General features: G+C 41.6%; 2 protein-coding genes across 2 annotated transcripts in view; one reads left to right on the plus strand and one right to left on the minus strand.

The window, feature by feature from the left end:
- Window positions 1-4,890, minus strand: part of THADA (THADA armadillo repeat containing) — a gene marked incomplete at both ends in the record, with an annotated part of 34,974 nt that extends 30,084 nt beyond the window's left edge. Inside the window, 6 exons of the mRNA XM_084234490.1 lie at window positions 494-546; window positions 796-828; window positions 938-1,086; window positions 3,062-3,192; window positions 4,439-4,533; window positions 4,815-4,890. Coding sequence (XP_084090616.1) covers window positions 494-546; window positions 796-828; window positions 938-1,086; window positions 3,062-3,192; window positions 4,439-4,533; window positions 4,815-4,890 — 537 coding nt within the window. The remainder of the gene's footprint in view (window positions 1-493; window positions 547-795; window positions 829-937; window positions 1,087-3,061; window positions 3,193-4,438; window positions 4,534-4,814) is intronic.
- A 21,638-nt stretch (window positions 4,891-26,528) lies between these two features.
- PLEKHH2 (pleckstrin homology, MyTH4 and FERM domain containing H2) overlaps window positions 26,529-27,002 on the plus strand; it is a gene marked incomplete at both ends in the record, with an annotated part of 66,409 nt that continues 65,935 nt past the window's right edge. The window contains one exon of the mRNA XM_084234315.1: window positions 26,529-26,605. The remainder of the gene's footprint in view (window positions 26,606-27,002) is intronic.

A 27,002-nucleotide genomic window follows, 5' to 3' on the forward strand; every position in this document is an offset into this window, starting at 1 on the left:
CGCTACATGCATGCACACAGATACAAATCAATTCTCAGGCCCTCATTCTCAAATAAAAGTGCTCAGCCAAGCCTTGTGAGGAAAGAGTCTAGCCACAAACACAGTGACCAAAGGCAGCCAAGAGAAAAAAGCAACTTGGAAGAGAGACTACGTAGAGATAAAAAAAAAGCTTAAACAAATACTAACTGTCATCAATATTTCAGACATAACACAGGATACTTCATCCATGAAATATGAACAGGGCACTACAAAAATGGAACACTCGAGTGGAGATGAGAGCTCTTTTCTTTCTCACTTACCCTCATAATAATTTATGTGATAGTTTTAAATTAAATATTAAACCTCTAAAAAATTAACTTACATAATAAGGTCTAACATTAATGGAGAGGAAGGAGCACATACTGGAATCTTTTTTAAATTGTCCTTTGTACACAAACAACGCACAACTGCAAGTGTGCACACAGACACACACAAGCAGGCAAACATTTTGCACTTGCCTGTTTTCTTCTGAGATTTCGATTAAACTCCTCTGCAGAAAATGCAGCACTGAAACAAAAAGAATGTAATGACAAACTAGAATTGGAAACCGAATGTTAACCTCAGTACAAGGAAATATTTCAAGTCACTGTTACCTGGAGTGACCTTATAATGTAGAAGTAGAAATTTGAAAGGAAGGCACGTGGGACACCTTAGGCACCTTTGATGCTCTACCCAACCACAAGAGTTAGAGAATCAGTTCCAAAATGACTCCTACCACACTCACCTCTCACAGTAAAACAAAATAATAGGACTTACCATTTGTAAGAAGATTATTAACACTGGCTTTACCTGTGGAGGAGAAAATAACACAATAAGGAGGTTCATGACCAAAATTCACATCATTTTTAAACAATAACAGGTGGTAGCTAAAGAAAGTACTATAAAAGAATGGGCTTACCCAAGTTAAAATTCTCCAAACAGGAAGATATATTGTCAATTACTTTCCTATAAGAGTACAGATCAGTAGTATTCAATTCTTTCTGAAGACGAGAAGTAAAACTCTGTGTGGCTTCAGTTAGAAAAAATTCAGGTAGGCCATTTAGTGAGCTAGAAAGAGAACCACATATTAAAAATCTGACAACTTGTAGTACATGGGTAAATGAGGGAGGTGGGGAAACATACAAATGAAGGAATGTTGAACTACACCTTCAAAATGCAGTCAGAAAAATTCTAACTTCACAACTATCACTGGAAATCTCTGGTTTATTATTTCTCATCTAGTCTCCCTGCTTCTATCTTGCTTCCTTTCCATCCTGCAGACTCTCCAGAAAAAAAAAAAAAAAAAAAAGTGAGCAAAGGAAGAAAAGCCCAAAAGAAGGTAGAACGAGAGTTCCTGTGAGACAAGAGGAGACTAGGTTACATATAGCACACAGAGTGAAATTATTGATATCACTAAAACACCATACCTACTCCTCTGGCTCAAATCATTCAGTGTCCCTGTCAAAGTAGTACTCAAGTGTTTACAATGACTTAAAGACCCTAGACATTCTGACCCCACCATTAGCTGCCCGACCTCATCCCCATCCTTACTCACTAGGCTCTTGCTACATGCCTTCCTGTTTTCGAGCAACACACCAGACCCCTTGCTCTCACTATTTCCTCCACCTGGAATACTCTTCCCTCAAATAAACCCAGACATCACTGGTTTGGCCCATCGAGTCAATCTCAGTATCATTTTATGAATGATATTTAAGCAAAGATCTCTAAAGTGGCCAATATAATTTCAATTGTAACTCTCACTGCATCTTTAGGGTTCCCCTTTTCACTTCTCTGCTTTATTTTTCTCAATACTCACACCATCTAATCCAACATATTCTGCTTAGTAAATTTTCCATCTTCCTCTTAGAATGTAACCAATGTTTTACTCAGCTTCCACAATGCTTAGAAGAACATCAGACACATAGTGGTCAGTCAATAAATATTTATTGAAAGGATAAATTAAAATTAAGATCAAATTTACCTCAATCTAAATCAAAACCAGTAGTCAATTTTTTAAATTTGACTAAACTGTTCTAAGGCATTTTTAGAAGGAAAAAAAATTCAAAAATAGGCATATTCTGAAGAAGAATTGCCAGAGGAATGACTTTTCTTGAACATAATTAGCCATACTATCAAGCACTGTGTGTTGGTATATAAATACAGAGATTATAAAATCAAACTTGTGTTTACCAGGAACAAATAATAGAACAAGGTGGTATTCCAAGAACGTGGGAAAGATGAACTACTTAAAACTTGGGGATATGTGCTTCTCCATATGGAAAGTGTAGTGTGAGAGGAAAAAGATCTAGAGATTCACTGCACAACAATGTGAATATACTTAACACTACTTAACCATATACTCAAAAATCGTCAATTTTACATTGCATTTCTTTACAATAAGGTAAAAGAGAATAAGGACTACACTGACGTGAAAATATCTCAGGCATTCTTTAGTGAAAAAACAAGCTACAAAACAATATGTAGCGTACAATCCCACTCATGGAAAAAAAAGTCAAAACGAAAATACATCACCCACAAACCTAAAGGTCTAGATAGATAGATACCAATATGTTAAGTGATCAGGCTTACTATGGAAAGTAAGAGAGGACAAAAATAGTGAGACAGAAGGCCCACTTTCTATTTTGTGTTTTTCTATGTTTCCAGTTTTTATATCAAGCATGTATTACTGTATTGCCTATGTAATTAATATATTTAAGCTAAGAATAGATGGGACAAATAGAGACTAGCAAGGTAATAGATTTAAATTTAAACAATAAGTGCACTTAAATGTAAATGGCCTAAACCAGGCCAGCAAACTACAGCCCACAGCCTGTTATTATGAAGGCCTATGAACCTAAGAAAGGGTTTTACAGTTTAACAGAGTTGTAATAAACAAATAAAATAAAACCAAGAAGAAACCACATGAATGAAATTATATATCTCAGTTCAGTTTTACCAAACCATGAAAGGAACTTTAAGTACCAGTTACTTTGGGTCAAAGTGGACATTTATAATGCCTAACTTCCCTTCTTTTTTTCCTTACCTTGCCAAGACTTTCTTCAAGGGATTCTTTAGACTCAAAGAAAGATAAATGCCTGCCAAAATATCCAAACAACTTTGAATAGTGGGATCACATATGACATTTTTATTTGCCTTCTCCAGTAAAGGAACAATCTATAATGAAAAAATTCAAAAGTCATGTAATTTTCTTGAATATCAAATTCAGCAAAGTTAACATGGTTTGAAATATTCTTTCAAGTCTCAACTACAATGTGAAACATTTTCCACAGTACATTCTCTTATTTTTTTTTTTTTTTAAGATTTATTATATTTATACGAGAGACAGGGTACAGTCCAGATGTGTGGGAGGGTGAGAGGATTCACCAGAGACAGAACAGGGAACAGAACAAGCAGACTGATGAAATACACTGCTGAGGGGACCCCTGGGTGAGGCAGGAGAGATCTGCTGCGCCACGTGGGTTGCTCTGAGGCCAGCGGGAATCGAACCAGCACTGCTGAGGCTGCAGACAGCTTCAGCTTCACAGCGCTGCGTTCAACTGCCTGGGCCACCAGGGAGGCCCACCACAGTACATTCTTAAAGACACTGATTTAATTAATTAAGCAATTTCCCAATTCCTCCTTTAATCTACCAGCCCATCTTTTCTGAGATGTTTATTAACTTCATTACAGACTTATTTATGACAAGATACAGGAATTTTGTAGCACCATTAAAAAATCAACAATGCATCTGTTTCCCAAAAAAAATTATGTGCATTCAAATGGTAAATCCTAATACTGAAATACTAATAAAGAAAGCTATACATTTTAAATTAACATTCATGTGCCTGCTAAGAAGTGCTGAAAATTCAGATTAACAGAAATAATTAATAAAAATGTATCTCCACAAAAAAGGTATTCCATTATCTCACTATCCTACTTACATCACCAAATGGCAAAGGAAGCCTGAATGTGGCTTCTACTGCTACTTTGAATTAAGATATACAACCAAAGAGGGTAGGGAGGAACTCTATTTTTTTTAAAGATTTTTTATACAAGAACCGGGGTACAGGCCAGATGCACAGGAGGGTGAGAGTATTCACCAGAGACAGCGAGGAGCAGAACAGGCAGACTGACAAAATACACTGCTGAGGGGAGCAGCGGGCGAGACAGGAGAGGTCTGCCACGCCATGTGGGACCCTCGCCGGGCCGGCTGGGATCGAACTTGCGCTGCAGAGCTGTGGACAGCTTCACAGCACTGCGCTCAACCGCCTGCACCACCAGGCGAGGCCCAGAACCCTTTTTTTTTTAATGATATATTGATATTAAGTAATCACAAGCCAAAAATTGTCAGTTCATTTTAAAAGTCCACAACAGCATGATAATCTTCAAGATGCAGCCAAGAATATCAATTTAGCCTTACCTGTTTAACATAATGGATTTGTGACACTCCATCCGTGAGTTGCACACAATGTAATAGCAAGGAAGCTAGACTTTTCCCTTCCACATCAGCCAAAGCTGTATAACACACACACAAAAAAAAAAAACTCATTGATTTAACAATATACAAATGAGTTCAACTTTGATATGCAGCCCATAAAATTAAAGTTTATAAATCAAAAAAAAAAAAAACTTAGTTTGAAGACTTTTAAGAAAAACATTTTACAGACAGAACTGAATGTAAAGAACATGGAAAAATTATTAAAAAGCAAATGTTTGAATATTATGACATATGAAGTCCTAGAGGTAAAAATGTTTGCAACCTACAGAAGAAATAAATGAAGTCAGACATCACTCACATCTCAAGGTTTCAAGGTCCTGATGACAAATGGTCAATGCAATAACTTGCGTTTCTTTCTTCTTCTTTACACCCATTTTAAATGGAATTAACAGTAGTTACTGCAAGGAAGATTTATAACAGAAGCTGAATGAACACCTTACAACTGGATTCTGGCAACAGCACCCCAACTGTTCTTCTACCCTTGCTTCTGAAGAGTCCATTTATCAAAACAATGTTTCAAAAACCCCAATCAAATCTAAATTACTCTTCCTTAAAATTTTCCTAGGGCTTCCAATTAAGCCTAGAATAAAACCCCTTAAAGGCTCTAAATAATCTATTTCTGCCTTCCTCTGCTCTTCATCTCAAATCAATCTTCTCTTCACCATCTCAGGGGCTTTGCACTTCCTCATACCTCTGCCTATCAATGCTTGTTCCACCAGATGTTTGCAAGGCTGACTCCTTATAATTCAATTCTCTTAAACACCATCCCCTAAAAGTAGCCTTCTGTGACCACTCTAACTAAAATGCCACCACTCTTGATCCCATATGCACCATTTCCACTACTTTTTCCTCATAGAACTTACTATTACCTGAAATTACATTAAATTGTTTATTTGTGCATCGTTGGTCTCCAGGAGTAGTAAATGCCTTGAAGGCAGTAACTTGCATGTTTTGTTCACTGTTTCATTTCTCAATTCCTAAAACAATGCCTGGCGTGCATTCGGTGCTTGATATATATCATTGGAATAAACGAATTAATTAATTAATATTTGTGAGAGATGTTCCAGAAAGGATGTATGGCAGAAAGGTGGTCTACCTGATCCGAAAATACATTCTACATCTAAGTGATAAGCTAGTACTGACATTAAGGAACCTACGTTCATTTGCTATGTAAAAAAATCAATCCAGCATTCACTGGGGATCACTTCCTAGGTAGGTGACCACTATACAACGTTTAGGAGGGAGTCAGATAACTGGAGACACTATTCTCTGGATAACAGTGAGCAAGTATGCCACAGGGCCTGTTCTTGGATGCCTCAAGACTCCACAAAAATAGTCTCGGTGTTTAGCCGTGCTCAACGGGATCAATAAACGTTCGTCCTGATGAACTGCGCCTCCCCCAGAGGGAAAAACCGTGCCCACCGTAAAGCACTACTAAAATGGCCAGAAGAGGCTCCGTAAATTACACTCCTGGGTCTCGCTCGCTGATGCCCTTTGAACGCTGCTTCATTGCAGCTACACTTTTCTGGCTGATTCCCACATTCTCTAAGCCGTTCCAACCACGTGGCGCTCAGGGAATGACAGGTTAAAAAAAAGGTTAAGACGCGGTCTCCATGGAGACCTAGGCGACGGGAAATCAGTTGCACAGCCGGAAACTCTCGCGATGCTAAAGGATGGGACATGTGAATCACCTGGCGACGCTAGCAAAGTGGCCGAGCGGAGCTGTGGAGGAGTCCCGCGCCACCGCAGGTCAGCCAGGCAGGATGCCTGGGAGCCAAACCTCGTGCCCGTGGGCGTCTGAGAACAAGTCGCAGCCGTCTAGATGATTCCCGGAAGCTGATGTAGTTCTACGGTGTCTCCGTGGCTCGCAGCGTGGACTGATGACTACCGGGTCAAGTTGAAGGGAGGGAAGCTCGGGGGCCGCACAAGGAATCGCGAGAGTTGAGCAAACGCGCTCCTCCAATCAGGAATCCGGAGGGTCGTGATGTCATCAACATGCGTGGGCTTGTTAGACCTGGCTTTAAAAAGTAATAGAGCCTCGCTTGCTTCGCTAGAGGGAACGTAGTCGGTCGGAACCGCCTCTTTCTCTTTGGACCAGCCTAGTTTGAGTTCTCCACGCCCCTGTTGCTCCACCAAACACGCCACCCTTTTCCCGCTCACCTTACTGTGGACTGAGACAGGGAGAAAACAGACTCCAGGCAGTGGGAACGAGGGCCCTACTTAGCCCTCCAGACTGGGTACTGGTGGGGCGTGTAGCGAAGGCAAGCCATTGTAAGAATTTGGGCTAAAATGACAAGTGTTGAAACATGCTGACTTATGCGTGAGTGCATTTATTCATTCAGGATATATAGTTAATGAGCCTCATTGTCAGGGCATCTCGCCAGGCGCTACCTTGAAAGTTGTCCCGTTTAGGATATATATTTCACAGAATACATAATATAAAAACAGCCCTTTAAAAACAAAATAAGTAGACACAGAACACTATGCTAGAAAACTGGGGCAGAGGGCATGATTAGGAAATAGACGTGGATGCATTTGTTGCGAAAATTTATTCCAGTTTCCTAAACTATTTTAACTGTTGGGTTTTTGGTTTTTTGTTTGTTTTTTAATGTATGCTGTATCAGGCCCTTTGAGATAATTACATAACCATCAATGATCCCAACCATTGTTTTTCTTCTGGCCCAACCATGTGAAAAGAAGAGGTGATCATTGTGACTCTGCATCCCACACAATGAAGGAGTGGGCTAGCAGGCACACACCAAAAAAAAAAAAAAAAATATATATATATATATATATGTGTGTGTGTGAAAAGTGAGAACTGCTATACAAAAATAAGAATGTAAAGTGAGAGGGGAGGTAATTGTTGCTATTTTAAATGGAGTGGTCAGGGTAAGCCTTATTGAATAAGAGGGGGGACTCCCTAGTGGCCCAGATGGTTAAGACACAACCTATGAAGGAATCCGCAGCCACTGAAGCACAAGTTCGATCCCCAGCCGGCCAGGGAGAAACCTACATGGTGCAGCAGACCTCTGGTGTCTCCTGCTGCTGCTTCCCTCAGCAGTGTATTTCAGTCAGTCTGCCTGTTTTGTTCTCCACTGTCTCTGGTGAATCATCTCACCCCCACCCCCACCTCTGGTCTGTACCCTAGGTCTTATATGCATAAATAAATAAATCTTAAGAAAAAAGAGAGAAAGAGAGAGATGTGATGGTCACCCAGAGCAAACGCATCCCATAAGGAGGGAACAGGCAATGCTTAGGTGTTAGGGCAGGAATTAGCCTGTGTGATGAATAGCATGGGCAGTGTAGCTGGAGCCAACTGAACAAGGGGACAGGTTTTAAGGAATAAGACAAAAGGGATTTAAATCATGTAAAAACTTGCAGTCCCTTATAAGGTTTTTGTTCTCTGAAATGGAAGGTCATTTCAACAGAAGAATAGTGGGATTAATTTACAGTTTAACATGGAATTACTGGATATTTTATGTTAATATGTCATCAAGTCCCTGAAAGTAAGCAAAGTACTTCTATTGTTTATGTATCACTGCATAAATTACATCCAAAATGTTATGGCTTAAACCACTCTAAACAGTTTTATCATATCACAGTTTCTCTGGGTCAGAAATTCATTAGCAACTTGGCTAAGTTTTCTAGCCATGGGGCTTTCATGCAGTCATCAGAAGGTGTAACTGGGGTTGGAGGATTCTCTTCCAAGATGACTTAACTCAGTGCTGCTAGTTTTGGACCAGAGACCACAGTTCCCCTCTTGGTGAACCCAGGCTCCTTGAGCAATCTCAACACAGTGGCTGGCCTTCCCCAGAATGATCGAGAGAGAACAATATAGAAGCTTCTTTGACTTTTATGGCCTAACCACAAAAGTCACACACCATTCCAACAATCTCCTATTACAAAAGTCAGCCCTACTCAGTGGAGGAAAGGACTAGAACTGGTAGCAGGAAGTCCCTGAGCCAGGCACTTAGCTGCTGGAACTTGCGATAAGCGTTCCTGTAACAGGATATGTCCCTGCCTAATGAACACACAGGGACTGCAAATCTCAGAATCCTGATGAGTGCTCTAAATTAAGGAGTTCATTTCCCTATTGTCATTCTCTTGCCAGTTTCTTCCATAGTATGTGCCTCCTTTGGAAACTCCAGCTGGATTTATGTTAAAAAATTATGATTTCTCTGCTCTTTGCAAATCTTTAACCTGATGGGAAAATTCTAAAAATGACTTAAAATTATAGTCATTATAGCTACTTTGGGGCTCCTTGGAGCTTCTAAAAATTCTCTTTTTTTCCCTGAATATGTAAACCACTGATTAATAAACCAAACAAATTGAATGGGAACCTTATTTTTATTGGTATGTAAAACCTCCAAAAGATACCAAGATTCTAAAATTGTGTCCCTCCAGAATACTATTATAAAACTGACTGAGGTCACTAAATAATTAAAAGGAGATAAGAAAGCCTCTGAGTTTGCACTCCTTTCTTGTCCTCATTTGGCTGAACCACCCCTCTCTGTCTTTTGTGTTGTTTGTCATAAAGAGTCAATGAGGTTTTCCTTTCACCTTGTTCTTTGTGTCCTAAAAACTTGACTTGGTCCCCCAAATATGGCCACACAACAGAAATGGCCATATTTGGGGATGCAAATAGAATTGTACCCTATTTGTAGCTGGTTATGACTAGACTGAAATATGGGTAACAGGTAGGGTCTATTGCCAGCCTTTGGGGAAATGTCTTAATCTTTCTTTTGATTGTCTATGCAGTAGCTTTAGATTGAGACTGTGGAATTGTCTCATACTGCCAGAAATATTTTTTACTGGTTCCAGCTGAAACCTGACAGAATATTTGAAAGGATTTTTAACTCTACAGTCATAAATTTGGTAGCTTATATCAAAGCCTTTTGGAAAATTTTATCATATAAACCTTTGCAAGACCAGAAAGTGCAGCTCTAAAAGTATTTCAAAGTCTTGCCCAGTCAGTGATTCTCCCTGGTCTTCTTCAGAAATCCTTATCTGAGTCAGCCCATTAAAATGCAAACTTCAGGGCCTCCCCGGTGGCGCAGCGGTTGAGTGCTGGTTGCTCCCCGGCCACCGGAGGAGGGTCCCACATGGCGCGCAGACCTCTCCTGCTGCTCGCTGCTCCCCTCAGCAGTGTACTTAGGTCCTTCTGCCTGCTCTGCTCCCTGCTCTGGCTCTGGTGAATTCTCTCACCCTCCCGCGCTTCTGACTGTACCCAGTGCATGTATAAACAAAATAAACAAACAAAATAAATAAATAAAACATGCCTCTAAAAAAATAAATAAATAAAATAAAATGCAAACTTCAGACAGGCATGTTGTCAAAAAGAAATAAAGAAATATCTATAGGAAGGAGGCCTTTTATAAATCCAACGTGTTATCTGAAACCTGCCTTTGCCACAATTCCTCAAGGGCAAATATAAATCTTGTCTTCCCACAGATCTTAAATTTTGACCATATAAATGACCTAAAGCATGAAACTAGAAGGAAACATTGGTAATAAGCTCCTTGAAGGGGGCTTTCAATGCCTTTTTTTTTTAAATCTGGCTCCAAAAAGAAGAAGAAAAAAGCAAGAATAAACAAATAGGACTACATCAAAGTAAAAGGCTTCTGCATAGCAAAGGAAATCATCAATAAAATGAAAAGGCAACCTATTGAACAGAAGAAGATAGTCACAAATTGTATATTATATAAAGGATAATTAGGCAGAATATATAAAGAACTCACTTCACTCAATAACAAAAAAACCAATCTAATTAAAAAATGAAGTGTTTAAATAGACATATCCACAGCAGACCTATAGATGGCACCAGATACTAATCATCAGGGAAATACAAATCAAATCAAATACAAAATGACTGCATCACCTCATAGCTGTCAGAATAACTTTATCAAATAGGCAAAAAATAACAAGTGTTAGCAGAATGTCATCACTGTCAGTGAGACTATAAGTTGGTATAGCCATTATGGAAAACAGTATGGAGTTTCCTCCAAAAATTGAAAATAGACCCACCATATGATTCAACAATTCTATTTCTAGGTATTTATCTCAAGAAAATGAAAAAATATCTGCACTTGAAAAATATCTTACTTGAAAAAATATCTGCACCCCTATATTCACTGCATATTATTTACAGTAAGCTAGATATGGAAACAATCTAAGCATCAATCAATAAATGAATGGATAGAGAAGATATGATATATACATAATATGCACAAATAGTCATGCCTTTCTTTATGATAAGATACATTAGCAGAAGTGATCATTAGGCCATTTCATCATGCAAAAGAAATGGTGAGTGGTTTTTCAGGTGACACCTCTGCCATCTAGTGGTCAAGTGACAATATAGCAAAACAAGTGATGATACTATCATCACATAATTACACAAATCTAGATGATATAGCCTACTACACACCTAAACTGTATGGCATAACCTATTGAGGACACAATTTGTATATGTGCTATGCCACTAGCTGAAAGGTCATTAAGTAACACATGACAGTATACTATGGAATAGTATGCAGTCATTAAAAAGAAGGAAATCTTGCCATTCTTTGTGACAATATAGATAGAACTTGAGGTTATTATGCTAAGGGAAATAAGACAGATGGAGAAAGCAAATATCATATAACTTTAAATGGAATCTGAAAAACTAGGCAAAGAAAACCAGTTTCATAGATGCAGAGAACAGATTGGTGATAGCCAGGAGGAAGAAGATGGAGAGAGGGGTGTTTTGTAAAATGGGCGAGGATCAGTAGTACAAATTTCAAGTTATAAAATTTAGTAAGTTATGGAGGTATAGGCCACAGATGGGGTCTGCACACAGTAATATAGCATTGAAAATTTGAAAAATGCTAATAAATGGGAGACAGAGTTATTATGGCCATTATTTTGCATTGTATATGGATGTCAAACCAGGTTGTACACCTGAAACTAATATAATCTTGTATGTCAATTATGCTTCAGTAAAAATAAACACAATAAAGTTTCCAAGGTCAAGGTGTTCTACTTAAACAAGGCTATAGGTTTCAGTCTCTGTTCTTGGAATTTAGGCTGTAGTACTTATTTTAGGCCAGATCACTGGGGGGTCTTGCAAAATTCATGCCTTTTAACCAGATTTGAATGCCACTTCTAGGTGCCACTTGAAAAATTGTATCAAGTGTTTGGTTTGAGTATAACATGACAACTAAAGTTTCTTCCCTTCCTGTGTAGCAGGTGGGGTTACATTTCTTCCCATAGGGGCCAACCAATGTTCCTGCTTCTGTTTCTCCAGTGCCTGAATAACTCCCTCCACAGAGTTCTGTGACATCTTCAGGCATTTGCATTTTTGATGATAGCCTTTCAGCTGCACAGATGCAGCAAGCATCTGATCGACCCCTCTGGTCTGGGTTAGAGGCTAGCCCAGCTGCTCTCGCTATCCTGGCTACGGTGCCAGGATATACCTGAAAACCAAACTATTCTGGTTTTGCTGGCATTAGGTTCTTCCTTGGTGTGAGGATGGATAAATTCAGGCAGCATGGTGATCATCCCAAAGCCGTCCGAAACATTTGCCCTAATCCAGCTACTTAGTCATGATCTCATAGCATGCCCAAGAAGGAAGGGCAGGAGTTGAGGATTCTTGAAGAATAAAACATACTTTCTGTGCCCTAGCAGACAGGAGATTTTTGTGCTGTTCTAGGAGGGGGATAAACTTCAAAGGGTTCCACAAGAGAGGCTGGCTTAGGCTGGAGCGTGTATCTGGTCCAGGCAGGGGCCTCTTTAGGTTATATCATTCACACTAGCCCCTCATCCTGGGAGCCAGGCAAAGTTCCTCTACCTCCAGGGATTCCACACCTCTCCTGGACTAGGGAGGAACACGTGGTCCCTTCAACCAGGCCCCTTCTCTCAACCAAAATCATTTTTATTTATTCCTCACAACAGACTTGTAAAGCAGGCAGAGCTGGGATACTCGTTTAACTCATGAAGAAATGTTCAAATGGAGCAAATGGCCATGTATAATGGTTCTGATGGTTAGTCTAGGACTCTCCATTATATTCCAAACTCTCGTTTTTTATATGCTAATGAGGCCATTGTGTCAGTGACACTTTCTTACAAAATGAAACAATACCATAATTATGAAGGCTTGGGAATTAATGGTACTAAATGGGTAATTTCAGTTTGAAGTTAAATCCTAGAGTAAGTGACCCAGGGCCAGAAAAAGTGACTTTTCAAGTGTCACCTCTGCCATCTGGTGGTCAAATGACAATATAGCTAAAACAAGTGGGCATTGATGCCATCATCTCATAAAAGTAGTGCATGACCCTGAGGGCTGGGTGAGTGATTTGAGTGTGGGCTCCGACTTTTCGGGCCTGCGATGACAAACTAAAAAGTTAAACATACAAATAGAGGTCAGAGGTTTCCCGTAATATCTCTGTTGAGAGTGGAGAACCTCACATTTACAATGGCAGAACCCAGTCATAGTCAACAAATATTTATTACACAGTCTTAAGTCGGTTCCCCACAAAAAAAGACTCCAGGCAGTGATAAGTCTGAGAGAAGGTTACTAGGAAATACTCTTGGGAGTATTTCATCCTTTGTAAGAGCTTGAGGGAAACCGAACTTGGTTAGAAAGTGTTAAATTGGGAGGACTTTGCCACAAAGGCCTTAGCCAATCCCACTGATCAGGTGAGGGACTCTGTCCTGAATCAACCATATTGGATCAACTGTTTATCAGACACAAGTTGCATCTGGGGGAAGGCGAGTGCCTTGGTTCTTAAGTGGGGATCTGGGCAGCTCCTCACAAATCCCCTGCAGACCCCTCCTACGTTCTGGGCACCATGCCAACATCTAGGGATACTATATTGAACAAAATAAGGTCTCTGCCTTCAACGATGCCCAGAGGTGCAGTGTTAAAGAATAAATGGATAAACAGATAAATATTTTTTAAAATAGGAAGTCAAACACATTATCTTATAGATAGACAATGATAGCTTAAATGACAAAGAAAAAGCCTTGCCTTTTATTTATGGCAATAAAGAATATTAAAAATATTCAGGGTGAAGAGTGAATCTACTCTTTGCTGCTGTACAAAGTCAAGAAGAAAGAAAAATAAAGCCATCCAGAAGCAGTTCTGGAGACATTTACTGTGAGTCACAACCAGAGCAGTGGGCCATTACCTTGGTGTTCATCTGTAATGAACTGTGAATCCCTTTAGATCTACCCAAGAATAGGTGAGCAGGCCTGGGTCTGCAATTGTTCTGAGATCTTGGAAGGGGGGGGGTCATTTGGCAGCAGTCATTCCTGGGGGATATGCTGGTGCAGATGTTGGGTTATTCTCCCCACACACAGCAATTTGGTATAATCAGGAAAGGCAGCTCCTTGGTGCCTGCCTAGGTGGATCCAGGGTGGCCTGGCCTTGAACCTGATTCTTCTTCCCCTGTGCATTTGGTGCCCCCATCCAATCCCCTTGTCCCCACCATCCCTCCTATAACCCCCCTGCGATTCTTCTTCCCCACTTTGGGAACTTTCATTTTTCTCAGTGCTTGGACTTGCCTATTACTTAAAGCATGACAAAGAACTCTATACCTTGGGCTTTTTTGGCTTACATAGTTGAAATACACAAAACTATTTCTCTGCCATTAGTTTCTGAAAAATCACGTGGAGCTTAAAATGCCAAAAACTGCCTCCCTTGTTCCCTGGTTTGATGTCATGTCCATTCTCAGAGGCATGAGGAATGGGATGGTCTGAAAGGTTTGAGGAAGCAGAGGACTGAAATTGAGGTGCCTGTTAATAGCGCTAAAATCTCTGTACTCAAAGCTTCAGATGCCAAATTTAAATAAACATCTCCATTTGGATGTCTTCCTTAAATCTCTTATCTCTTTTTGCCTTGATTCTACTTAACTAGTTCCTCCTGAATTCTCTGTACCAGCTTGAGCAGCAAGCAAACACTCTGCGAGTCTTTCTTTCCCTTCAATTCCACCCCCCAGTTCCAGGCGGTTCCAGATTTGCCTTCACTGCCCCCATTTAAAATACTACTAAGAACCTCCTTACCTGTTACTGAGGAGCAGTTTCTTAACCTCTCCACATTGGCATTTTGAACAGGACAGTTAGTGGCTGAGCAACTGTCCTGAGTATTGCAGAATGTTCAGCAGCATCCCTGGTGTCTTCCCACTAGGTGTCAGTAGCACCCCTTAGTCTTGACAGTCACAGGGTCTCCAACCCTGTAAATTTGCTGAGCCCTATCCGTGCCTGGGACAAAAGGGAATACCTGTGTCCTGTGTACACTTATCAAAAATGTCCTCTCATATTTTGAACCCAGTGTAAAAAGTTAATCAAAGTTCTACAACTACAAAAAGAAGACTGAATCCACTCTACACTGTTACAGAATTTGAAGGGGAAAAACTCATCTAGAAATGTTTCTGGGGCAACTTTGCACAGCCCAGTACAAAAATGAAAATACATGACCCTTCCTTCAAAAATTATGAAGAGTTTCCACACAGTGAGAGCAGAACACGTGGGACCCTTTTATGCATGGGATGCTCCTGAATGTGGGGTTCTGTTTGACTGCATGGGTTTCATACAATGGAACCCTTGAACCCCAAATTACCCCATCTGCCTGATGGGAAATGTGACAGCTGTGTGGGCTCTGGGAGCCCCATGCTGATTGGAAACAACTGTTCCTATTGCACAATAACACAAGGTCCTAAAACAAACAACACTGAATTTTTGGCATTAATTTAAATTTCTTTAAAATAAAAAAAAGCATTGCATTAACATTATTTATCTTAATTATTGAGAATTTGGCATCCTCTTAAATTTTGTACCCGAGGTGAGTTCTCTACTTCCCTTACCCTAACCTGAAGCCAGCTCCAGACTTTGTCAAACGTTCTCTGCTGAATTAGGACAATGGTTCTCAACCTTTGGCCTGTATCAAAATCACCAGAAGGAGTTGTTAAAACAACTGCTGTGTTTTTTTTTTTGTTGTTGTTGTTGTTTTGGGGTTTTTTTTTAAAGATTTATTTATTTATTTATACAAGCACTGGGTACAGTCAGAAGCTCGGGAGGGTGAGAGAATTCACCAGAGCCAGAGCGGGGAGCAGAACAGGCAGAAGGACCGAGGTACACTGCTGAGGGGAGCAGTGGGCGGCAGGAGAGGTCTGTGGCTATGTGGGACCCTCCTCCAGTGGCCAGGGAGCAGCCGGGGATCGAACCAGTACTGCAAAGGCTGCGGGCAGCTTCGCAATCCAGTGCTCAACCGCTGCGCCACGGGGGAGGCCCAGGACTGCTGTGTTTTAACTCCCAGAGTTTCTAATTCAGTTGGTAGGTATAGGTGAGACACAAGAATTGGCATTTCTTTTCTTTTTTTAAATTTATTTATTTATGTATACAAGAGCTGGGGTATAGTCCAGAGGTGTGGGAGGTGAGAGGATTCATCAGAGACAGAGTAGGAAGCGGAACAGGCAGATCTACGGAAATACACTGCTGAGGGGAGCAGCGGGAGAGACAGGAGAGGTTTGCTGCACCATGTGGGTCACTTCCCTGGCCTGGGATCACACTCATGCTGCAGTGGCTGCGGACAGCTGAATAGTGCTGAGACTTAACCCCTTGCGCCACCAGGGAGGCCTTGAGAATTGGCATTTCTAGCACATCTTCAGGTAACACTGAAGCTGCTGGTTCAGGGCACATTGAGAGCTACTGCTTAGGACCATCCTTCTTGTCACACCAACATAAGTGTTATTTGCAAAATACAAGGCATTTCTCTACTTAAAATTCTTCAATGGATTCCCATGTTCCATTGAATGTAGTAGCTGCTGAATGCATATGTAGGGGCAGGATAGGGGACAGAGCAGTATGTCTATGATTCGGCAGACCCGGGTAAAGGACAGTCCTGGAGCCCTCGGTGGGTTTCTCAGGCTTTTATTGAGATTTACATGTAGCCTCCAGGACCCCAGCAAGTCTTTGCTCTGGGCTTCTCAGGCTTCTTATCTCACCTTCTCTCTCCTGCCTCTCTCCTGCTTCTGCTTCTCTGGGTGACTATCTCAATATTCCTCCCATGGCCCACAGAAGTTATCAAGTCAGCTTACAACAATGTAACAACTGCAGGTGCCCCATCAGGCAGGGCAGTCCTAATGGTGGGAGGACAGAAAAGCCTGAAAACCATTTACCCTACAGCATATTAGCTCCATGGCTACATTTCCAGCCTCCTCTCCTATCCCCTATATGATACTCTGGCAATATGGGGCTGAATACTCTTACATATCCTTAGCATTCGAATCAGCTGTTATCTTTTCTAAAAATCTTTCTTGAGTCCCTAGATAAAGTGCCTTTTCTTTATCCTTTTGTAGCTAGTTTACCTCTCTGTCAGCATTTAACGTATTAAAATGATCTGTTTGGGGTTTCCCTAGTGGTGCAAGGGGTTAAGCACAGCACTGTGAAGCTAGAGTGAGTTCGATTCCCCTGGACAGCCAGGGAGCTAACCCACATGGCACAGCAGACCTCTCCTATCTCTCCCACTGCTCCCCTCAGTGGTGTATTTCAGTCAGTCTGCCTGTTCTGTTCCCCACTTTCTCTGGTGGATTCTCTCACCCCCCACACCTCTGGCATGTACCCCAGTTCTTGTATGCATAAATAAATATATCTTTTTTAAAAAATTATCTGTTTGTGTAAATGTTGATTTTGTCAGCGGTAGGATTCTGGAGAATCAGGATTATCTTTCTTCCTCCTGTACCTGCTACAGTTGATGGCCAACAAATGTTGCAATAGCATCTAATGACTGAGTGGAACCGACCTGACTGCCATTCTGTTATAGTGTGGTAAAAACACAGGGAAAATGAATGCAACCTTGAGTGACAACTAGAAATATAAATACAGAAGGGGAACAAAGTCAAATCTTAAGAGTCTTGAGTTTTTAGGATCTGAAAGACTGTAATTCAATGGTCTTTAAGAGTTCGTTGCTTTCTTACATGGGGTTAACCCTTAATGTATTATTAATGATCTGTAGATCCTATAAATAGCAATATCTACATAAGTTGAGAAAGAAAACAACTAGGAAATAAGAACATGAAGTAGTGGTAAGAGCCAGTAAAAATTCGAAAAAAAAGCACAACAGTAGATTAGAATGAATGATCTGGGAAGACACAAGCAGGGGAAAGAAATGAAGAACAAGAGAAAGGTCTTAGATACTAAGGGAAAACATCTTCCCCATTAAAAGTTAATTTTTATAATGTTAAAATTCTTCCACGGTATCTATTATATTGAAACCATTTCAAGAAATCGGTTGGCTTCATTGGTTTAAAATAGATTCAAGGAGTCGTTTTATAATGTGAAGGATTAACACTAAACTTCAAAGTACAGAGCTACCATATGAATCATTTTAAGTCAAATTTGTTTGGATAGTTGGCTCCTGATGCAGAAAAGGGATGGAAAAAATGAAATTCACAGTACCTCAAAACAGAGAGAGAGCTGCAAACTGCCATGGAAAATGTTACATGTCTTTTGGGACAAAGCAAACCAAAACTCTGGCATGAAAATATTACCCATCAAACTTAAAAGAAAGGAAGCTGCATGGCCAAGCGTCACGTTCCAATATATTGCTAAGAAAAATGTTCTTACAGTATATTCCCAGTATACTGATTTCCATCATATATCTTTGAGGTGTTCCCCACCTTTTTACATACATGAATTCTTGGTAGGGAAATTTGAAATTCTGACTGTGAATTATGGAATAACACTACAGTAGATACAGAGGCCTTGCTGCCCAATGCAATCTCATCAGTTTCCCTAAACCGTTGCCATGCCCAAATGCACACCCTTCCAGCGTGGCCTCTGCCAACTACTGATATCTGATGGTTGGCTCTGTATAGAGGTCTGGCTATTTCAGTTCACTGTGTGAAACCTGACTGGGTTGTGTGCTCTGGGCTATCTCCTGGCATTGCGCAAGGAGCCTCTGTGGTGGTCCTCTCACCAATCCTACATCCGCCTTTCCAAAGGATGTTGGTCCTTAGTAAATATTCAGCATGCCAAGTCCCATGTCAGTTTCTGCTTTCATAGAAGAAATTGGAGGCAGATATTAGCACATTTATGAAATAAAAGAAATTTGTATGTGTTCAACACCGTTATTGGTCAATCAAGTATCTGGATGGATGGAGGAATGGAGGGATGGATCAATGGATTCAATGGATCCATCAACCTATTTATCTAAACCTACATTTATATTAGTTTTCACCCTGAAGTTATTCTTTTCTTAATGCAGGAGAGTCCAGGAATTTTTCAGTCTTTGTCCTCTCCAAGCAACAGAAACAGGAAATTACATTCTGAAGCAGAATGAATTATTTACGCATTCATTCAACAAACATTTAGTGAGTACCTACTCTAGCCAGGCTTTTGGGGTTCCTAGTAACTAAGGATACATAATCAATGTGGTGTATTTTCTGTTTTCTAAGGAATCCCATATAGTATTGAAAACAAACGTTGCTGAGCGCTGGAACGGAGGAAATCACTGGTTAATAGTAGTGGGGCAAAGAACGATGTGATTTCTTTGGCTTATGTGAGTCAGGAGAAGCCATATAGCAAAGATTTTTTCAGGATAGAGAAGTGATTATGTGGTAAACAGAGTGGCATCTGAACTATCCCCAGCAGAGGGAACAACACATGCAAAGACTTGAACAAGTGAGGCGCCTTGGTGGAAGGTGAGTGTTCAGGTCTGGTATTTCTCTTTTCACTCTTAGGCTTTTCACAGGCCATTCTCTCTTAATTTCTCACCTGCTTTAACTTCCTGTCCTTTATGTCTTTGTTGGGACATTATTTCCTCCAGGAATTCTTTCTTGAGATATCAATACTGGATGAGATGAGTCTGTATAATCCCAGTATTTCTGGGATTTCTTAGTATTTCTACCTGTCACATTTATTTACACTGTGCTTTAATTGACTGTTTACCTGTCAGTTTTCCTGAGGCTACACCATAACCTCCTTGAAGTTAGTCACTGTTCATCATCAGATCTCAACATAGTGCCTGAAAACTAAAGGCACCGTTTGTTGAATAAATAAATATTGCTAAGTGTGGAGTTAGAAAGGCAGATTTTATTTACTTAGTGCCTACTATGTGCTATGTATTTCTAGGCACACCAGATAATGGACATGAACAGGAAAAATGAGCCTCATGGGGTTTATATTCTAGTGGGAAAAAATAGACAATAGGCTGGGCCTCCCCGGTGGCGCAGCGGTTGAGCACTGGGTTGCGAAGCTGCCCGCAGCCTCTGCAGCACCAGTTCGATCCCCAGCTGCTCCCCGGCCACCGGAGGAGGGTCCCACATGGCGCGCAGACCTCTCCTGCTGCCCGCTGCTCCCCTCAGCAGTGTACTTCGATCCTTCTGCCTGCTCTGCTCCCCGCTCTGGCCCTGGTGAATTCTCTCACCCTCCCTCGCTCTGACTGTACCCAGTGCTTGTATAAATAAATAAATAAATAAATAATAAATCTTAAAAAAAAAATAGACAATAGGCTAACTGGTGTAAAGAAATATAAAACAGGTTGTGGGAGAAGATTTTTATTTCCCACAGAAAATTCTAAGTTATATTGAGCAAAGACCCAAAGGAAATGAGGGAATAAGCTATAAGTATTTGGTAAATAGGATATACATTGATGATATCATTAGCAATACTTCTTAAATTTATCTCACCAATGGCTAAGTTCTCTTTGCTGTTGTGGGTAATGTCATCATTAACTGAGTTAAACTCTTTGATTGTAACTCTTTATGTAACAGCAAAACATTTCAAATTTCTTTAATTGATTACAGTGTGCCTGTAGTGGTCAGAAAATCCCTTTTGTTTCTAAAGGATTTTGAAATCATAGACTAAACCAAACAATACTTACTATATGTACAAATATTTTATCTTTTGTTAGCTGATGGGTTTGGGCAAGAACAGTTAATTTGGCTCTATAAACTGATTTAATTTCCAGGAGAAGCTGTAATTTCAACACAAATTCAAGTCTGTGATAACCTAATCTGCTGCTCAATTTTTTCAGTGTGTGTGTTTTTTTAAGTATCAACCATTACAAAATTAAATCAGAGCTACTCAAGGGAACCTCTAGAAGATCTGTAAGGAAAGTAGAAAGTTCCCTGAGAACAGTTAAATAATCACTAGGTTCTCTTTTTCCAGGTAAAGGAAGGAGAATGGTTATGTTAATGTTGTAATGAGGAAAAACAATGGTTTTTTTCTCCCTAAATTATTTTTGTAGTGAGATCACATTGATTTACAACATTTATATGTTTTAGGTTTACACCTCTTCAAATGTGTATTGCCCAATCATTCTCAGCATCAATGCACAAATAAGCCTCTACTTCAGTCCACTGACACTCATTTCCCCTTTACACCCCCAACTCACCACCTCTGGCAGCCTCAGTTCTACATTCAGATTTCAAGGGTTTGTTTTTGTCTATTACTTTGAAATAATTTAGTGTCTATATTTCTCCTTTTGATTTATTCTGCTTAGCATAATCCCTTCCATTTCCAAACATGTTGGAGCTACTTTAAAAAATTAAGTTGGGGGCCTCCCTTGGTGGTGCAGTGGTTGAGCAGTGGGCTGTGAAGCTGCCCGCAGCCTCTGCAGTGTCAGTTTGATCCCTGGCCTCCGGTGAGGGTCCCACATGGCGTGCAGGCCTCTCCTGCCACCCACTGCTCCCCTCAGCAGTGTATTTCATCAGTCTGCCTGTTCTGTTCCCTGCTCTGGCTCTGGTGAATTCTCTCACCCTCCCGCGCTTCTGACTGTACCCAGTGCTTGTATAAATAAATAAATAAATATTTTAAAAAATAAATAAAAAATTAAGTTGGACTAAAGAGTGTGCTCCCGTCACCACTCCCTGTGTGTCAGGTGATGATGTGGTCAACAATTATTTTGCAATTTAGAAGAATCTCCCTTCTCTGCAGATTATCTTGAAGTATATCTCAAGCCCAGGCCTTTCTCTCTAATTCAGTTGGCTGTCTGGAAATCTCTCCTGGATATTTCACTGGCACCTAAAGTTGTGCTTTGCACAACCAAGTCAGATCTCATTCTTCTTCCCCTTAACTAATTCTCTTTTCTCCTTACTTCTCTACTTTGGTTAATAGCACCATGACTTCTCAATCACACAAAACCTCCTAGACCTTCGTGTTCGCCATTCTACTAAGTTGTCAGACTTTGTCAATTCAACTTTTTGAAAGAGGTTAAGATTTAGTATAGCGTAGAGGTTATAGTATAGCCAGAATTCCCAGTTCCACTACTTAATGACTGTGAAAACTGGGAACAGCTACTTAACCTCTATGAATCCCAGTTGCCCCATTTGTCAGATGGGAAGAATAAATGAACCTGTGTCACAGGCTGTCATGAAATTATACACTGAAGTCCTTAGAACATTGGCCTGATGCATGTTAATGCCCTGTTTACTAATTTTACCTATTTCATCCAGAACCTTTCAATTCACAACACAGCCTCCAATTCATTCTCATCATGAACAGATGATCTTCACAGAATTCCTTAGCCTCCTAATTGTTCCTCTGTCTCTACCTATTGTCTCTACCATGCTAGATAGAGCTTCCTAAAACACAGCTTTGTTTTTCTCCATCGCCATGCTGTAGGCCATGTTGTAGGCCATGTTGTAGCTGCTGGGGAGAGGACCCAGTGGCCACCAGTTCTCAACAAGATGGCTAAAACAGGTCCCCAACTGGTCTCTTGCTCTTTTCTAATCCACTCCCTGCACGCCTACTACATCAGAACTCATCATGTCCCCATTTAAAACACTTCTGTTGATTCCCAGAGCTCTCAAAATAAGGTAGTCAAAGTTTCATTCCTCAAAACGTGTCCCTGGAGCTTGTTAGAAAAGCAAAATCTTGGTCTGCATACCAAGCCAGTTGAGTTTGGATCTACGTTTTAACAAGATCTTCACTGAAGATTGAGACACCCTATTCTTCAAATCTTGCATAAAGTCTGGTCCGCTGTCTTCTGCACCCTCCTCTGGCTCGACCCTTCCCCTTGCTCCTTGTGCCCCAGTGTGCCCTTGCCTCACTGCCCTCCGTACAGTCCCTCCAATGTCTCAGACGACGCCTCACTGTGGAGTCTGCTACCTGTGTTCCCCACCTGCTGAGATGGTCTTCTGATTCACCCTTCGCTTTTGCTTGGCTAATTTCCTCATTTAAATCTCAGCTCAAATGCCATTTTATCAAAGAGGCGTTGCTGACTCTTAAGAATTGGTCAGATTCCGGGCCTCCCTGGTGGCACAGCGGTTGAGCGCTGGGTTGCAAAGCTGCCTGCAGCCTCTGCAGCGCCGGTTCGATCCCCGGACACCCGTGAGGGTCCCACATGGCGCGCAGACCTCTCCTGCAGCCCGCTGCTCCCCTCAGCAGTGTACTTTGGTCCTTCTGCCTGCTCTGCTCCCCGCTCTGGCTCTGGTGAATTCTCTCACCCTCCCGCACTTCTGACTGTACCCAGTGCTTGTATAAATAAATAAATAAATCTTTAAAAAAAAAAAAAAGAATTGGTCAGATTCCCTTACTCTTCAGTTGTAAAACACCTTGTGCTTTTCCTTCAGAACACCTAATGCAATTTGTAATTATATATTTATTTGTGGGAATAGTTAATGAATGTGCATCTCTCCTCCTAGACCACAACTCCATGAAGACAGAAACCAGACCCTAGTACAGTGCCTGGTTTATTCTAAGAACTTAATAAAACATATCCCTTGCCACCTTTGCTCCTTCAGTCAAAAAGTATTTATTTTTGTACCTACAACATGCCAAGTACTGTGCTAGAGGCCAGATATATATTGAAAAGGAAAACAAGATCATTTCTTCTGTGGAGGCACTTACAGTCTAGTGGAGGAAAGCAGACAATGAAATAATCACAAATAAACAGAATATTGCAACAAAGGAAATACTATGAAGCAATTGTACATACTCTGATGAACATTTATGAGGACTGGTCAGAGACATTTTCCAATTGCTGCTTTTCAATATAAAAACATAAAATTCAGTGTATATTTTTCTTTTTTCAAACAACTTTATTAAGATACAATGCACTCATTTAAACAGTGCCAGTCAATGGCTTCTAGTACATGCACAGAGTTGTAAAATCATCACCAAAATTTTTAGAATGCTTTCATTATCCCAAAGAAGCCTTCCCTCCCTGCCCCACTTACCTATCATCCCTGTCTCCCCCAATCCCTCATCATCACTAATGTACATTGTATTTGTAGATTTGCCTACTCTGGACATTTCATATAAATGGGCTCATTTGTGACTGATTTCTTTCACTTAGTATGATGTTTTTAGGGTTTATTTACATTATAAGATTTATCATACCTCATTTATTTTTATTGCTGAATAGTATTTCATTGTATCATGTATTTTTCTTAGCCCAGCCAGAAATAAGATGCTGCTTCACTATATGCTCCACAACCAAGTTTAGTTTGTCGTTTTCTACAAAAAGGTGACAGAAAGTAAATATTGGCTGAGCCTTAGAAGAGCGCCAGCCGTGTTTAAAAACTTTTCATGAGTGACTTTATTCACTCAGCTTTCTTAGTCTGTTTAGTATTCTGACTCACAAACGGAAGTGATTCTATTTTGGCATTCTTTCTTTCTCCTGTGCTTAGCTCTTTGGTCTCTACTGACTTGCTGTGTTAAATTATGCAAGTTACTAAAATTCTGTTTATTTAACTCCTGCATACTCTGTAAAAGAAGCCTAGTCCAGCCTGCTTGTTTGCCAAGGCTGTTTGGAGACAATTTTTCATATGATATGCATCATCAGCTCCCTCAGAAGGCAAAAGGAATTTGATGTGTGGGGGTAGTCTGGGAGCCAGTCCAAAATTAGTGCTCATCTGGAAGAAATATGGAGGCCTGATACTCCCTTGCTAGCTTTTTAGTCGGATTCACTTATTGCCTCCCCTCTAAGGAACTCTGTGTATTATATCCTTTTGTGATTTTTCCATGTAAGGTGAGATAGATTTTAAAAAGATTGTGGTGGGAAAAGCCCTCTGACACCCTCTATTGGCCAACTGTGAACCAAGAGAGTAAATTGTCTGGCCTAGCTTTTTGACCCCGGGAAGGATTACCCATAATCTTCAGAATACTTTCCCTTCCTTGCCCTGAGACTGCCCTCTCCACACCCCATCTTGGGATGCAAAATCCAATTATATTAAAATAATCGCTCAGGTACTTCTGCAATGCTCTGTGCTAGTGTTGAGGAGGATGCAAAAAGAAAGAATACAATCCTTTGGTTTCAAAGAATTCAGAGTCTAATGAAAAGACAAGAAGCGGTACATAAGGCAGAATGAACTAAGAGGAATAAAAACCTAAATAATTAGGGAGCAGAAGCAAGAAAGACATTACGCTTGGTGGGGCCACAGACGTGGTTACAAGAAGAGGATTTGCACTGTGTTGTCTCTTACAGGATAGTCAGAAGTTTTAAAGGTGAGATAGTAAATATGAAATGGTGTAAATGCACTTCCCTAGGATGGGAACGGGCACAGCAGCAGTCTCAGGAGTGTGAAGGACATCTGTGAAAAACAGAAGTGAAGTAGAATGGAAACCTTGAATACTGGACTAGGAAATCTTTTCTTGAAAACTTAAAGAAGTCATTGAAAGTCTGGCGGGGTGCACATCAGACAGTTAACCTGCTGCACTGATGGACTGGCAAGCAAAGAGACTTAAGCTGGGAGACCCAAGGGAGGGTGTCCTGACGAGGCAGAGGGAGCGGAAAGGAGGTAACCACTAAAACAGGATCTGAGCTCTAGGTGTGGCGGAGGCGAGGGGCAGCGGCTGCAGGGCAGACCTCCCTCCCGCCGCACGGACTGGGCGGAGTCAGCGCCATGGCCACACCCCCAGATGACGCCAGGAGGCCGGCCGCGGCCTTCCATTGGCTGCTCTCGCTGCCGTTCCCGCGAGGAGGCGGTGCCCGGCCCCGGCCCGCCTAGGGCAGGGTGTGAGGCGGGCGCGGGCTGAGAACCCCCGGAACCCTACGCCCGGAGCAGCTGGGATTTGGGGCGCTGCCGTCTGGGGCCCGCAGCAGAGGTAAGCATATGGGAAGGGCCGCGAGCCGAGAGACGACCCCGGTACCTCTACTGCCCGGGGATCCCCTCCCCCTTGAGTGCGCGGCGTCCCGGGGGGCTCGCGGAGCCCAGGATGCGGGCGGCGGACCGGCCCCCCGGGAGGGACCTGGGGAGTGAAGGCGGCCGGTGCGGGACCTCGTCCCCGCGGCTTTCGCCGAAGTCCTCAGACTTGACGTCGCCTCCCCGATTGCTCCCTGGTCTGGGGTCGTCCGGGGGCGGCGGCCGGCAGCGGCTCGCCCCCTGGTCTCCGTGACATTTTGTTGCAAAACGCGGGGTCGGCGTGTTTGGCGCGGCAGGGGCCGTATGGGGGGCGCCCCGGGCACCCCAAGTCCCCGCGCGGAGGGGCCGGCGAAGTTAGGGATGCTGCAGCGCGGCCTCGGCGTCTGGGGATCCCTACTGTGATCTCAGGGGCGAAACTCTGCAAAACTTGCATGAGCTGTTTTCTGCAGCTCGAGCTGCTGCAATGTCAAAGTGCCCTTAGGTGACCTACCGTGAAACATGGTGGTCCCTGAAGTTATTAGAGCTCTTTTTAAAAGAGGGAACATTTGAGCCATAGATTTTGATGTGCGAAACACTTTGGAAAAACAGATTGAACTTAACGCCCTAAAAGCTGCGATGCTGTGCTACCTGCAGGTCACTGCTTTCTTTGTGCAAGTGCCAGTCGCAGGCGTCAGCCCCAGAGCGGGGTGTGTCCCCAGGGGCCTTGGAGCTCGGCTGTTCTGGGTAGCACCCCCGGGCAAACTTTGCCCAAGTGGTACACATGGTGGTCAGGAGCTTTCTTAAACAGGAATGCCAGTGTGGTCAAGAAAGACATCTTTTCTACTTAAGGGGGAACAAAAGTTACCTGGTCCAATTAAGCTGTCTCTTTAGAGGAGAGAATTTCAGAATGGGTGGCTGCCCCGAGCTTCATTGAGGTAAAAGCCTAAATAGATTAATTCTTTCTTTTCTTTTTCTTTCCCTTTTGGGAGTTGGAAGAGAAACAGGAAGTCAGACATTCAGAGAAAAGAGCATTCACTCCACAATTGTAAACAGTTTATTTTGTGTTGGTAAATATTTCCAGAAGTCACTAGGGGTATTTGGAAAACCAAGACTTTTTCTTCCCGCTGCAGGGAAGATAGATAACTTTCAAATTCAAAATCCAGAAATGGTATTTATTTAGCAAATGGTTCGAGGTCCCAAAGCTATGTAGTTACATTCTGTAAAATCAGTGGTAATGGAAAAGGATGGTGAATATTCAAAATTAGAATCTTTACTCAAGGTGGTGCATTAACACAACAGTTACTTCATATTAACTGAAATTACAGAATGAAGTGAGGAAATCAGGTGTCTAGACCTCAGGGCTGACTATTAGCTAACCTATCTGTAGTTTTGAAATTTTTTTAAATCATGATCTTAATAATTGGGAATGCAGATGTTAAATA

The sequence above is a fragment of the Talpa europaea genome (genome assembly GCF_964194135.1).
Source record: "Talpa europaea genome assembly, chromosome: 6".
NCBI lineage: Eukaryota > Metazoa > Chordata > Mammalia > Eulipotyphla > Talpidae > Talpa > Talpa europaea.